This window comes from Cylas formicarius, unplaced genomic scaffold, assembly GCF_029955315.1.
Source record: "Cylas formicarius isolate icCylForm1 unplaced genomic scaffold, icCylForm1.1 PGA_scaffold_1__22_contigs__length_36826433, whole genome shotgun sequence".
NCBI classification, from domain to species: domain Eukaryota; kingdom Metazoa; phylum Arthropoda; class Insecta; order Coleoptera; family Brentidae; genus Cylas; species Cylas formicarius.
The window spans coordinates 29,561,388-29,577,428 of record NW_026844264.1 but is presented as its reverse complement, the minus strand read 5'-3'; the positions used below and the strand labels follow the sequence as shown (position 1 = coordinate 29,577,428).

Below are 16,041 nucleotides of genomic sequence, written 5' to 3'. Positions count from 1 at the left end.
ATGGTTCATGTTTAATGCATATAAGTCGCTGTTATTTATATTCGTACCCGCCGTGAGGCTTCGTTGCACTTGGGTTAAGCTTTATCATCCGCTTTTCAAAATAATAAACCATAACTCTTTATTATATATTATATTTAGGCACTTTTACTAATGTCTCGATTCGTAGAAATCACATTTTTAATTGTCTATTTTCGACGAACAAAACTGGAACATCAAATTTTCTAACACTAACTGAAAAATAGTGAATAGCATTTGTGATTCATAATACTAATAAACCAAATCGTTTATGCGATTGCACCAGATGTACGAGAAATGATGAGAAACGAAATTGGGTAAGGTCGAAAGCTTGACTGCAATTTAGGTAATTTACGTTGGCAAACATTTCTTTAAAAATGTAGCTGAATAAATTCACTAGTAACACGCTGTATTCACTATAAAAACAATGATGACAGCTTATTTGTTAGGCTGTCTGCTTTGTTTAAAACCATAATTGGCACTAAATGACTGATTATTTTTGCCATTGTTTAGACTTTAATTTGCTTTCACAGAATATAATTCTCTGTCTTAAAATTCAACAATGCTATAGCGCGTAAAATTAAGTTGGCACCATATGGGAAACATTGTGATTGTCAGTTTATGCAAAAACATTTATTTTTGAAAATATAGGCAATTGGTATTAAGGAAAGAAAGGACCATATTTGAAAACTATTATCTGACATGTTTATAAACTTTTTGAATAGAACGATTTTTAATCTAGAAAAAGCATTGACAGGAAGAGTCGAATCGCTGTTTAGCATTTATAAAATACGAGAAATAGCATCCTTATTAAGTTGTGAGGGGAAAAGTTTAATAGTTATAATTTTGATATTGTTATGAAACTTACTACGTACTTGTTAATTTATTTATATTTTCATATGCATAATACATACATTATAATGTCATTTTCAATAACAGAGCTGTAAATTATTTTAAAATTTGATGTAAACGCATCACTTTGCCACAGCACACATATAAAGCACACGTGTGCAGTTTCCAAAATTTGCAAAATTGGTTTATAAGTAAAATTTATAATAAATTATATTCATTTTAATAAAAAAATTGAAAAATTTATCATTTATCATCAATATAGGGTGTTATCTAATTGAATGTCAACAATTAGGGGGGCGACTTTTGGGTCCATTTTAAAAATAAAGTAAATGGTAAACTTAAATATTTTATTTTAATATCTGAAATACCACTTTAGAAATTTTAATGAAATTTGGCACACATGTACTGTATATCGAGACGCATTATTTAGTGTAGCACAGTTTTTTTAAATGCACCAGTGGCGGGCGTACGTCTATTTTGGCAGCCATTAAAGGCATAACAAAACCGATAATATTACAGCATGTAAACAGATTAGCAATTTTGTTCAAAAAAAAATTGGGCTCGTTGAGTACAATAAAAAATCGTGCAAAATTTTCCAACCAAGACGTGCGAGATTATTTAAAAATGCTTCTTCAATTTCTGAAGTTCTTACAGTCCGCTGAGCCTGTTTTAAATGATTATTTGCCTATCTGGTATAATTATTCCCATTCCTATTATTTTCTAAAATAACAACGCTCGGATATTTTAAACATTAAATTAATAAGACGTGAAGAACTGAATTTAAAAACTGATGTCAAAAAAATGTCAAACAAAGGCGTTGACAAGAGAATTAATAAATCTTACGGATAATAAATAACATATAATATATAAATAAATAAATAAATAAATAAATATATATATATATATATATATATATATATATATATATATATATATATATATATATATATATATATATATCTATATATATATATATATATATATATATATATATATATATATATATATAAATTTTCTTTCGTATTCGGTTTTTCGAAAACAAATAATGTAATTCTTTTAAATATCTATTAACGTTTCGATCGTAATTTAGATCTTTTTCAAAATAACCCTATTTTGTTTAAGTAACATATTTAACAATTGATGACCTTGCGTTAATACAATAAATATTTAAAATAAACATAATTTGTTAACGAAGGTTTTATGCGAATAGGAATGGCATGCAAAGCACGTACGGATGTTTTTTTAGTAGCGAATGTATTGGATAATTTAATTGTGTTAGTTTAAAATTGAATGATATATTTAGTTAAGACCTTTAGAATTTGTTTTGTAATTAATTGATTTTTTGTTTTTGTGGATTTCTATACTTTCAGAAAGTCCTCTTTTTTTGGAATTAGGTTCTGTTAGTAGGACTTTAACTTTTTGAAAGTAAAATGTGTGTTTGGAGTTGTCACAATGGTTATGAAGAGCTGTTTTATTTTTTTGTCATAGTTATGTTCGTTGATTCTATTTTTTTTTTGCTTGTCCTATAGACACACTGTCGCAATTAGAGCATTGGAATTTCATATACTATATTTCTATAATAAAACAGATATACAATTACTTAAGTAAGAAATAATAATGATAACGCAGAGGAGAGATTTTTATTTTCTTTAAGCGAAAATAAATGATGAGATTGTAAGAATAATTTTTATCAGCGAAATCATTGCTGTACTGGTGTATTTTTAAAACAATAGTTCATAGTTCAAATTTAATTAAAACATTAAAAAAATAAAATTTATTGTTGAAAACTTTACCACCCTGTATCTTTGTATTTGTATTGTTGATTTTTTTATATGTATTTGACATCTTTATAGGCCTAACATCCTTTATCATTGCTGTTTGGTACTTCTTTCGGGCATTAGTTTGGCAGTGCCTAAACCATTTTGAAATGTTGTTTATGATAATATCAATTTATATCTTGGCTCTATGTATGTACGATTTCCCGGTAACCAAATTTGTAGATTTCGGACCGGGAAATTCAGAACCTGCGGTCTCCTGGGCTAATAGACACTAATCCTAGGGTACCACCTGCAGCAGCCTTCTCTCCTCGTCAAAGACATTCCCACCGCTTGGTACACACTGCGGTACGACGGTATTAGTTGCTTCTCAGCTGTTTTCGCTGCTACGAGGAGACCGTTGTGTCCACGCGTTCTCGGTACCGGCCTCCGGGTAACCTCAATGGTTTTCTGTCTCGAAGTACCGGTGTTTGTTGTTCCGGACTATTTTTGTGACCCTCGGTGTGTTGTATTGGAGTTTTCCTTTAAATTCGTCGACTTAATCTTGGTAAGTAATTTGAAACTCACTGATCGAGTTATTAGTCTTGAAAGGTAAAGAGTTTTAATTTCTTTGATATACCAAATTGTATAGCTATTTCTTTTTTAATATTGAATCGTTTAATTTTATGTGGTGGTTTTGTTTAAATTTTATGTTAATTGGTTTTGATTGTCGTGCTATTTAAAAAGTTCTATCATTCTTCCGTTGGATAATAAAGATACAATAATATTAACAACGTTGACCAATGCCAAACGAATTAAAAGCATATCTATTATTGAACTTCGTTTGTGTTAGTTCAGATAGTCGAAAATACGGCTTAATGTGATTGACAAACTGAATTAAGTGTTTTCTAACTGAACATTTTCTCGCAAGACATTGTGAAGTGGTAACTGTAACTATTTTACGATACATTTATCTACTCTCGCGAAGAGTAGCACTTGATCGTATGGGACGGGTGCTAATGAACAAATATACAATTAATAACAGTCAGTTTATAATATACGAGCGATACTCCATCTTTGTAATAATGAATGGCGCGCGTTTATGACAGTGTTACACAATTGACACCGTTATATTAGATTGTAGCAGAGAAAATAACAGTTTAGTAATAGTTATTTTTCTTTGATTGTAGCTTAGATATTTATTGGTAGCGAGTTGTCCACTTTATTCAGGCGGAACTTTGTTCACCGTCAAGCCACATTCCTCATAACTAATATATACCTAGAACATGTTTACTTAAGTTGCTACTAACCAAAACTTAACAAAAAAAAGTATTCAAGTCGAATTATAAATTTTGCTTCCTTTTTGGTATAAATCTATATAATTACAAAATTTTCTGTTTTCTTGATGTCATTTTTACAACTTAAATACCTATGCAAATATTATGATTATTGATATTGATATTAATGATATGATAAGGAGCGAACATTAGAGAAATTTATAACAAAATGCACCTGCATCCAAATCGCATATTTGAATTCTACTTTTTAAATCTGATAAATTTTGTTCAATGGGAATTCTATGCATTTTTTTAAATTTTTCTAAGCTTCATAAACAGCAAAAAAGGATTTTTTTTCATAAAATCAATAATAAAACAACAACAAAAAATATTTTATTTACCCGCATTTACAGCTAAATTAAATCACTCTCGATTTCTCAACTGGCAAAGCTAATTTAAAAGAAAATGAAAATGAATTGACCACAATTTTCTTGGGTCCTTCTACGTAAAACGAGATTTTTCTTATTTATCAGTTGAATTGCTTTTTTCGGAGGTTTTTATATATTTATAAGAATTTGTGACTTTTGAGTGCGTGCTTTAATGAAAAAGTTTTTTAAAATCAGTTTTTCATTGGCAGTAGGCCGTGATAATATCATCCAATATGTCACTTCGCAACGGGACATTATTTCGCCATATCCAAATACCACTTTCAAATACAACACGAGACATAAATTTTTATATTTTGCCCATAAATTTCCAATTCCTCAAACCAAGGTTGAAAATATATTATTTAAAAGAGCAGGTATTAATTTTTCTATACTATTTTTATTACTAAACCATGCATCTAATTTGTGTTCAAACGGTGCCTGACAAATCGTGATGTCGTCGTCACAGTTCCATTCTGACTACTATTTTGAGGTAAACAATCGTAAAAGTTTAATAATCTGACATGACAGCTGGGCAATCAGGATACAAGTTTTTTACCATTTTAATATTGTTTTGGATGGGCGTTGCGTTAAATTATCAATTAAAACTTTAATGTTAAAAAATCGCTCCACACATTTAATTTTAACCGTTTAACACAAATTATCTATTAAAAGTGATTAAAAAACGTAGAACACGGACATAATTAAAGTAATAATAAACGTCTTTATTTGAATTATAAATAAATAGCATCCTATCAAAAATTCGAGATTCAGATATTAACATCCTATTTTATTTCGAAGAAAGAGAAAGACAATGTACACATACATTTTCATTTCTGTTACTCGTACAGAGTAAACCTATCCTTAAGTTACATAGTCAATTTATATTAAAAACATATTTATTAAAACATGCTTATTATTTTTGAAAAACAAAACCGCAAAGAATGAAGAAATATCCTATTTTTCATTTTCAGCCAGTTCTATCGACTTTTCCAGTAGCAGAAATCTACAGAATATTGAAGCTTTTGAATTAATAATGATTAAATCATAGTTTGCAGTTACAACCAATCACCTGCTTGGCAAAATGCGAAGTATAAACTTCAGTTAACATTTGAGAATGAATGAGTTACACCAGGCAGTTCTTGGATTAGAAATAACAGCATTGTTTTTTTTTCATATTGATTACATATGTGTATTACTAACAGCCTCAAAATAAATGAGATACTGGTCCCGATACTTTTCAAAACTGAATTCAAATTGAAACTGAAATACAATACGATTGTTTTGTTTATAAAAAAAATAGCGTACAGGAATCACTGTGCATTTTAGGCAAGTTTAAATGCTGTTATGTTAAAGAATGTGGCTCGCTGCATTGTTTATTGACTAACCGTAGCAGTTTGGCAAACGAGGACAGTTTCGCAATAAATAGTTAATTTTTGTTAGACATTATGCAAAAGTAAGCTAAATTATACACGAAGATTTATGTTGCTGGTATATGTTAAACGGCCTGCACATTCTGAATAGGTTAAATTTCGTGTGCTAGAGTTTTTTAATTGATTAATTAATTTTGTGGTTATTGACAGCACATTAATTAGCGCAGAGTACAGTGTGAGGAAAAAAAATGTATGAAGAATTTAATAGTCGTAGAACACAACCCTTAGCTTCTTCAGTCAGTGATCATGTTGAGCGGAATATATAAGAATTTTCAAATACTTTTAATATATACTTAAAGTAAAGTGACTTTTAAGTCTTATGAAAAAGTAGTTATTTATTTATCAGCATTAATATTGTCCCCTCCAAAGTAATTCCTCCCAGATACAATACACTTGTGCCTACGTTTTTTCCAATCTTCGAAGCACTTTCTGGTATAGCCTTGAGTTCTTCCAGCGATTTTTTCTTTATCTCCTCAATAGTTTTAAACCTCCTTGCTTTCATGGGTTACTTGGGTTTTGGAACCAGGAAAAAGTTGCAGGGGGCCGTATCTGGTGAATATGGTGGCTGAGTCAAAAAGCAACCATGAGTGGTCAGGTTTTCCCATAATTCCTGACGTTTTCTTCGTATTGCTTCTCGCAAACGGCTGTTGTAAATTGCCACATAGTAACGAACTGTGCTAACGACTTAGAATATGGTTTTGTTTTGGTATCCACAAAACCCGAACAGGTTAGAAGTGTTTACCACCGCGTACTCCACTCTCACCGTTTACCCAATCATTTTAATACCAAACCCGCCGCAATTATGTTTCATGTACTCATAATTCTTTATGTAACCAAGAAAACTACCAAGCGACCTACTAAAAATGATTACGTGTGTAATTTTAAGGTAGGTCACAATACCTTCGAAACAGGTTTATCATTGTCTGGGTGCTTACAAATGGAAACAACATGCCGCCGGTAAGTCAATGTCTACGGGCTAAACAGTAAACGAGCAAGCCAACTTAACTTCGCCACTTATCTGTAAATTCTATTCTGATGTGGTATGTAGAGTATGCTGTTGAAAGCAATTTTGAATCGTCATTAAGCTTAGTGCAATCCGTTATGATAACGAAAAACGTTAAAACTTTGACTATTGACTATTGACTCATTAAAAAGGTCAAAAACTACTCCCGTTAGAGTTTTTTAATTATCACCATTCAAAACCCTCTCTCAATAGATAGATAAATATATAGATATCATGCCCATCGATCGGCAAATCTATACATAGATATATAGATAATTGTTACGTTAAAATACAAAATTCACAATAAAAAAAATATTTTTAGTATTTGTGATTAGGGATGGACAGCAAATGCATTTTTTAATATTGTCATTTTAATATTGTTTCCTTGCCACCCTTATCTCAAATCCCAAAGCCGTATTCCAAACGCAAATCATTAATTGTCTAATTCCTATTTTAAAGGTTGTTTACAATTTTTTTGTGACGCATCAAATTTGAGATTTCGAATGCTACTTTGGCTTTGCTTGGTGTTTTCTTATTCGTTCACAAAAACAATAGTAGGATATGTTATCAATTTTATGCAATAATTATAATCATAAAAAATCAAAAAAATATTAAATATGAGTTATACTTACTTAATGGTAGGAAGAGTATAGTTGAAAATGTCTCCTTGAATATCAACCAGGTTGTAGATGTTCTGCATATTCATTCCATATTTGAGAAGATTAAAAATCAAGTAGTTTCTAGCAACAGGGCACATGAAAGTGTAGATGGTGCAGTAGTTTAGAAGGTCGATTAAATTTTTTAAATAATTTACATAAAACTGGAACACATGTATAGAAGCTGTTCATTCGGAAAGCCCTGATACCACTTGAACATGACTTATATAGCAGGGAGGCCAATCAAGAATAGATCTATCGATAGATAGATATGGGAGCATCTTTAAGGTAAGAATTTCATGATGAAAATATTGACTCTTATGAGTTTCTTTCACTACATTTAAAGCTATCTTTTTTTTATTTTTACGATATCTGAGAAGATATTTCTGTTTGTTTTGTTTAAAGCAGGAATTCTTTAGACACGCGTGGAACGAATGTTTGAATGAGCGACTAAAAAAGCTTATGTGTGTGTGTGTGTGTTGCAACATCATTGTTTTAAATCTAGCAAAAACAATAATGCCCAGTGTGCAACTAAACTACCTAAAACGCGAGCTAGAGTGTTTAATGAAGCTGTCTTTTTAATGTGACACTTTGGACACGCCTGACATAAGTGGATATATTAATACAGGGAATAGAAAAAGTGGATTTCCGCCTTCCTGTGTACTGGCTGCCTGTTTTTGGCATTTTTTAAATCGCTTTTAAATCAGCAATAATTTTGCATGTGATACCATTGGAGCATTTACAAAATTGATTATGGAGAAGGAATTTTATAGCCGCGATCAGATGAAATCTAAAATTTTCTCTGGAAATGGATCAAAAAATATTGCGCACTCGCGCTTATGAAAAATACCAACGTTTCTTTATTGACACACATAACAATTTACCTCGCGAAATAAATAGAGCCAGAAAAAATAATATACGGTGCGAAGAAATATTAACAGCGGCTGGCTTTCTTTTACGATAAATTAACCTAATTAAGTTACTAAACTCGTTTTATTGCACTGGTTTGAATAGACCCGACATACGGGGGGTCCAATTTATAATTCGCTAGAAAATAGCATACACTTTCACATTGAGGATCTTCGATATTCAAAATATTTTTGGGAGGAAGTTGAAACCGTTCGCCTTTAAAATAGCGTGATATTATAGCCTAGCCTATCATTAATTATGTAATATGAGTTTATGATACGTGACAGTACAACTAAAACGCGTTAGACATGTTATTAGAAAACTAATTTGGAGTGACGCCAATTGTGTGGAAGTCGGAAACCATTCGTGGTTGGTAATTGTGGTGAATTATGGATGGTACTATTAACAAACATACGAGGAAAATATTTAATATTATTTATAAGCGATTTAAGGTTCGTTGACTTCGGGTTGGAACATAAATTAAATGTTGCCTGGATGGCCGATACCGTAGTGTCTATGTGACAATAACATCAATTCGAAAGTTCAGCCATATACATCAATATTTTCCTGTCCTCAAATTTTTGGCAAGCTCGTGATTAAAGACTTTTTATGCAGATCTTGGTTAACAGTGTATTATGCGACACGTATTGTAAACCAAACTTAAGCCACGAGTTTTTTAACTCTAGTCAAATGAGAATATTTTTTTTACATAGAGCGAAGACTAGTCGACACTATGACATGATTGAAATTTTGATTACTTGTGAAGTTTGTAGTTGTGCGTCAGTGTGTGGTACCTTTACTTTAGTAATATTCCATATTTTCACAATTTCTCTTGTTTTTCATTACATGATTTAATACGTCTTCTCATTATTAAGAAATTTTAAAGATACAACTAAGCAAACTTACCTGCTTGTTAAATAATTTTTTGTAGGAGTCCGGTTTTCGTTTTATGCAATAGTGCTTTCGTACTCATGAAAAAGCTTTTTTATCTTGTGCTTTAATGGGTCAGGCTAGACTAAGTATACATATAATAGACCATTCTGTATTGTGACAGTATTGTGATATATACGTTGAAGTGAATGTTTGCTGAGAATTAAAAAGTTGGTTTAATTGTGTTTCTGGTAAGCTGTTGTTCTACGGTGATTTAATTAAACTTAATGTCAGCATTGTTTTCTTTAAACGTCACTTAAGCTGTTCTCATTTAATATATTTACATACGACTATAAACGCAGTTCTAAATTAGGAAATATTTATTAACTGTCCATATCTACATAGATATTGCTCTAACAATATTTATTTAAAAGCGGTGATATTTTAATTAATACAAGCTTTATAAGTAATGGGTATCAGAAATGGCTATATAATAGGATTTTCAATTTCTCTTGGAATGAAATTTAAAACTCTAAAGCATCAAATGAAAAAAGGCGAGCTCGTGTCTCAAGGAAGTTGAAACATTACGTTGCTGTTTACATGCAGTATGTCATTATTTTCAGCGGTATTGCGAGCGACATGCACATCTTGTCTGTAACTGTTGCAGGTCGTTTTATTCCGTTATTGAATTGTTTCTTTATATGCCGACATGGATGTCTTCTTCACCGTGCAGATACGTGTAGGATTCGTTAATGTTGAACTAGTAGTAAACTATATCGAAATATACAGCGCACATGTCACACAGCGCGACATATTGGGTCCAAAAAAACTTTTTCCATTGTTCAGTATGGTTAATTTTTTATATTACTTTAAAATTGTAAAGGTTGTTTCAAAATTGTTAAAAGCATTAAAAATCATTTTATTTCTATGAATTCAATGGTAATACGTATTTCTTTAATTAATGTTGATGATATCTTCTTATCAATTTAAATTTTGTGAAAATGTACTTTCGATGTTTCAAATAATTAATTTACCCTAAGATTGGTAAATTTGTTTACCATAATATGATGCTTTATGTGAGATGCTTGCCTTGAATGCACTGCTTTGCAATGTATCAAAAGCTTTTGTCATTGCTAAATGGATCTGCGTAATTGATCACTACTGGACTTTGAAGTTTATAGAGGCTTAAGTTGGGTTTACCCAACATATTCGTTCATTCAACCAATAAATTCATTTCAATTACTGTCAAGCGTTTATACAGCAATTATAACTTTTGCATTGACGGAAAGTAAATGTCTTGCTTTTTAAACCATAACTTGTATCTCTTATATTCATTCGGTGCATATCTGACTCCACTCCATTGTTGTCAAGTTGTTCTCTCTCTCCAATGTAGGTATTTTTGAATAATAGTAAAAAATTAAACAAATACTTGTTTATTTTTACACAATTAAAATGCAGAGAGCGAGCAGCAACATTGAACCACGGTCAAACCTTTAACACCATAATTGTATGGCTCCGAGAAAAAATTATTTCTCGAAAACCAGTTACCCGCTTTGAAAAATTCATAAATGAACAAACACCTCGACTTCTTATTTTTTTCTTATTACACAAAATCTGAAAAACCCTGAAATTACCTATTTTCTCAGAGGTAAATTATAATCCAGGTTTGAAAAATCGTAACAGTGGGAAAATATTGTTGAAATAGTGAGGCAGGCCGTGTCGAAAGCTAGAGATGTTACTGCCTACGAGATAACTGGTTGGTCTTTTGTAGGACCAAAAGCTACGAGTTATCTCCAGCGACAAATGAACAAAAAATAAATGCTGGTTTTTTAACAGAAAATTTTAAAAAAAGGATTTAAAACTGCGAGATAATTCGTAAGCCATTAAAAAAAAACCTTTTTTATTATTTTGATGATACCTATGGACTAGAATCCGAGTTTTTAATAAGATAATATGCTTCAGTCAAATTGTCATTTTTAGCCAGATTTATACAAATTGCCGTAGCAGACAACGTGTTAAATAATTGCTACTGTAAATCACTGTAATTTGTGGTGCAGATTTTAAATTTTTCAAAGTACGGGATGAATTTGAATTTGGGTAGAATAAGGTGGAGTACTTATTTGAAAGTCGATTTGTACAGGGTGTTAACTGGTACCGCTTTTAAATAACTAATGTGATGTAGCTACCAATAAGTCTTTAGAATTGGGAGAACTAACGGATAGTGCAGGTGGTACTTCGTAGTTGATATGCGCACCTATTTCTTGTTTATTTAATGAGATACCCGTTCGTTCGATTAAACCACAATAATAAGTTTTTCACATTATGGCTGATTCATGAATAAGGTTTGCGCATATTTTGTTCGTTTTTATATTAACAACCGATCTCTGTAATTGCCGTTCTAGCAAGAAGGTTCGGGCTCTGCATATTTATGAAATTGTTTAATAACTGAGCAGGTTTCGAGTTACGATATCGGCATAATAAGTTTTATAATTTTTATATTAACACACACACAAGCGTTTCGCTATCGCGGAGACGCCTTAGTTATTACATAAGAACTGTTTATATTAAGCGATTTTGATTTAGATTAAGTAAATAAGGGGCTTTTATTATTGCCGGTTCAAAATCTTCGAGAAAGGGATGATTGAACTGGTTTGCAACTTTCCGTTTGAGTTTTGTTGTTAGATCGCTAGGAAACCTGAATTTTTTTTAAAAAATTGTAAATAATGATAGAGAGCCTTTAAGATCCCCCAGCCAGCGTAGATGTATTTAAATAACTTGTCTATTCTCAATCACTGCAACAATCCAATTTTAATGGGCACGTGGTCATATTTCCATAAGCCATACACAAACCTACGACAGTTGTATTGTATTTTTTGAAGGAGTTGACGATCAAAACAATACGAGGCAATATGACAATACAGATACACTATATGACTGACAGAGTTTTTTCCTAATTTTAAAGGTCAATACATGCTTATTGGCATATAGAGTCTTAAGTAAAAGTAAGTTATTTTACTTAAATTTGAAATATTCACTCCACCGTTACTCCTAAGTTTTTGGCCTTGGTAGCAAACGATAAGAGTTTCCTCAAGTATCTTTTCAGAACCTTAAAGCATGTAGCCCACTATAAGAATTCGATATTGTTTCCATAAAAATTAAAAAAAAACTTTCTTTTTCAAATGCTCTTTACTAAAGAAATTACCAGCAATAAATATTGCTTCAGCAATTCTTTGACGAAATAGACATTTAATTGGCTTTGATGTATCATGTTGTAATGTATTTTGTTATTATCTCAATGTGAAAAGGTTGAAAATAGCAACGGAGAATTTGGGAATTAATAAATTGTTTTTTTTTCCAATTTTCTCAAAACCGAATCGGTTGATTTAAGAGAAAACTCGAGCATGAGCAATAGCTCCATTTCCATTTAAGATTTTTAGGGACTGTTTAGGGTAGGGGTTTAAAGATGAATTGTGAAAGTGGATTCCAAGACAAGACAAACAAAAGGAAAACCTAAAAATTCCACTGACAAAGATGTAAAGAAGGCTATGATCTGAATCGAGCTGTGACATTTAAAAGCTTTAATAATGAATTGTTGTTTACTTTGACCCAATATTTGAGAAATATGCCAAACTGTTCATTTTATTAATTCTTCATAAACTTCATAATAATAAATTAATTGCAAATCAGTTTTCTCCTTCATTAATATCATTGCGTGTATAATTTTTTTCAGATTGGACTTCAGACTACCTCCACGCCGCCTCATTACCCGTCGATCAATTAAATAACTATCAGACTCGGCAGTGCGTATCAGGAATCGCCTTGACTCTGACTTAAGTGACCTTGTCGTCAACAAACATCTTGGCAGGAAAAAAAAAGACTGCGAAATGGATATCTCGTTCAGTTGGTCGCATCTTCGTTGCCGTGACGTCTTTTGCAACGAATAAGTTTCCTTTATGCTCGAAAAAACTCTCGCGCTTCGCATGCCGGCTCACCGAAGGAACGAGCAAAAATGTAGTAGTGCGATAGGGTGTCAAAATGCGGGAGGCGTGCTCATCGTTACTGAACTGCGTCTGCAAGAAACGGAAGAAAACGATGCTGTCCGCCAACGTGCTGTGTCTTAAGAAGAAGAAGAAGCGGACCTACTGTTTGCCGAATGCCGCAGACTATAAATTGCGAGTGGCTTCGAAAACCGAAAGGTAGGGATTGTAGTTTTATAGATAAAATTAAAAGCTTGGTTAAGGCTTTCGCGGCCCGTTGACAAAAGTTGCTGCATTTATACTTTTAAAATATTGTGTTTGTAGCGTGTAGATTTATACGGAGTGTTTGTGTACTTTCGTGGAAAAATAACCAGTTTCTTATTTTAAATTGTATATTAAGGCATTTTTGAATTCCTGGGAACGTATTTTATACAGAGTGCTTAAAAAAGACGCGGCAATAGTTAAGGAGGTGCATTCCTCACTTCATTTTATGAAAAAAGTTTCTATAAATGTAAATCTGAAAATGCGTTGTTTTTAATGTTTCTTAAATTAATTCAAGTCTCGCCCCATTGATTTGTTTGAAATTTTTTACATTAAGATAAAGTCCTTGGTTTACGTTACAGTTCTGTAAAATGTAGAGGACCTAAAAAAATGAAATTATTACTGGGTGCAACTCAATTAGAGACGACCCTGGTATTATTGAGAGACTTCACCGTGAGAAGAAGATGGGATTCCTGTATCTGAGCTGGAGATGGTCACTTTCAATAGTTTGTGTAAATCATAAATATTAAGTTCATTTTAATCGAATTGCAATGTTGAAAAATGTTTTTATGACAAAAGAAAATATAAAAGCTATAAATATATGAGAAAAATTCAAAACACGCAAACGTTGTAGTTTTAGTACTTCCATCTCAGGGCGTACATTTTTGTCAGTGGCATATCAAGTAATGATTAATTTTTATTTAGTTAGGATCAAATCAGGCTCTTAACACTAGAAACAACGCTGCCAAATTTTTAACAAATCCGTGGGTAGATATTTGAATTAATTTTTATATTTAAAAAAATCTTTTGCCCGCTGTATCTTGGAAAAGCGAACCTAAGTTAATGGGAACTTTGTTCATATATAAAATATATCCATCAATCCTCTGGAAGGCTTTACTATATATTTGAAGCTGATTTTTTTGTAGAGAGCAACTTTCTGCTTAATGACCTGTGGTGATATTTTAAAAATGAAATGAAAAATTTTAGTGAAACATCATTAAAAGCAATTTTTTCAAATCCAAACAACCATTGTAGTTTTATAGCATTCCTAACTGAAAAAATGGTGATTCTGTATAAGGATGCTTATTTGAAAAATTTGTAGATATCGAAATATTAGCAATACGACGTTTTTTCATTCAAAGTTTCTTCTAATTGCCTAATGTTAACGGTTCAAAAATGTTTAAATATTTGTCATCAAATATCTAATTTTAATATCAAATATCTATTTTAAAAATAAAAAATAATTTTTAAAATGATATGTTGATAACTTAATTATCAGACCTTCTTAATAAGATCTATGAAGTGCTTGATTTCTTTTTTGCCATGTTTTGCCTTTATCCTTTTGACCAATTCGTATCCGTTTAGTATTTTTACAATGGCAAAACGTTTTATTGCTAATATTTTAAAATCTACAATATTTTGGAATAGAAAACAAAACACTTTTTTAAATGTCAAATACAATAAAACCATAAAAATAAGAAAAATGAGTTTTTGACAATTTTTTATTCATGTCCTTAATGTTAGTTTTTGGCCGATATTATTATCAACCCCAAAAATGAAAAATCGATATTTATATTCGTAAACATAAATTTTGACAAAAAATTCAAAAACATGTCGAAAACGGTAAATACGTATATTAAAAGTTATTACATATGAAATATGTCCAGCGAATTAAAGAGTGTTCTATTCATAATAAGAAAATTGTTACTTATCCACTATAATACAAACACCCTGTATAGTATAGTTGAAGCCAAACAACTTTTCTCTCTAATTTTGTTTATTATTTTTTACATGTTCTGTATTGGTGATTAGTATATTTGATTGAGAAATTGGAATTTTGTAATATTTTGTTTAAAAACGAAAGTTTTCGAATATTAGAACGTTTAGAGTTTCATTTTTTATCGAAATCTGTTTTTTGCATTTAAATAAATTGAATGAAAGAAAGGAATATAAGATACCTTTATAATAATCTGCACATAGTAACTTGAAAGTATATCTCTGAGAAACTAAAGCTGCCGAAGCAACTAGACAACCAAAAGAAAATTTGATTTTTAACTATACAGCATTTTTGACAAATTTTTGAGATATAAAATTTCAACCTTCAATGTTATTTTTTTATATTATAATATTATTTTCTTAATTTTGAACAAACTAACCAAAAAATGATATACTAATATTAATTTGACATCCTGTATTTGAATATTTGCACGCCATAACATTTCCAGTACTTTTCAGTTTTTATTAAACGTAAATATTAATTTTGCTAATGATTTTAGTTTCAATGCTAAATCAATTTGATGGAAATGTAAGTGTATAATATAATTGTTAGCTTGCTTTATTGAGCAAAAAACAAAATTAGGACTGTAGCTCTGCCATAAATAAAGAATCAAGTAGTAACATAGTCAACGCGTTCAGGGAATACCCTGATGAATATATTCTTTTAAAGGTATTCCTATGAAACGGTTACAAAATACCAGTGACAAATCGGTTTTTATGTCAGTCCTTGTTTTAATTAAAGGCGTTAATTACAATACAATAAGCGTTCTTCGGAATGCGGGTTTCTTGCTGGTATCATTAAAGCGATATGCGTGGTTGTCCAGTAAAGGAAT

The 16,041-nt window shown here is 31.0% G+C and overlaps 1 protein-coding gene across 2 annotated transcripts in view; it reads left to right on the top strand.

Moving 5' to 3' along the window:
* Positions 1-3,037: 3,037 nt before the first annotated feature.
* LOC132696186 (cordon-bleu protein-like 1) overlaps positions 3,038-16,041 on the top strand; it is a 108,077-nt gene continuing 95,073 nt past the window's right edge. The window contains exons 1-2 of one of the 2 annotated variants that reach the window (XM_060660875.1): positions 3,038-3,189; positions 12,925-13,390. In XM_060660875.1, the coding sequence (XP_060516858.1) occupies positions 13,230-13,390 (161 nt within the window). In that variant the 5' untranslated portion in view covers positions 3,038-3,189; positions 12,925-13,229. The remainder of the gene's footprint in view (positions 3,190-12,924; positions 13,391-16,041) is intronic. The other variant, XM_060660878.1, reaches the window with a different exon arrangement.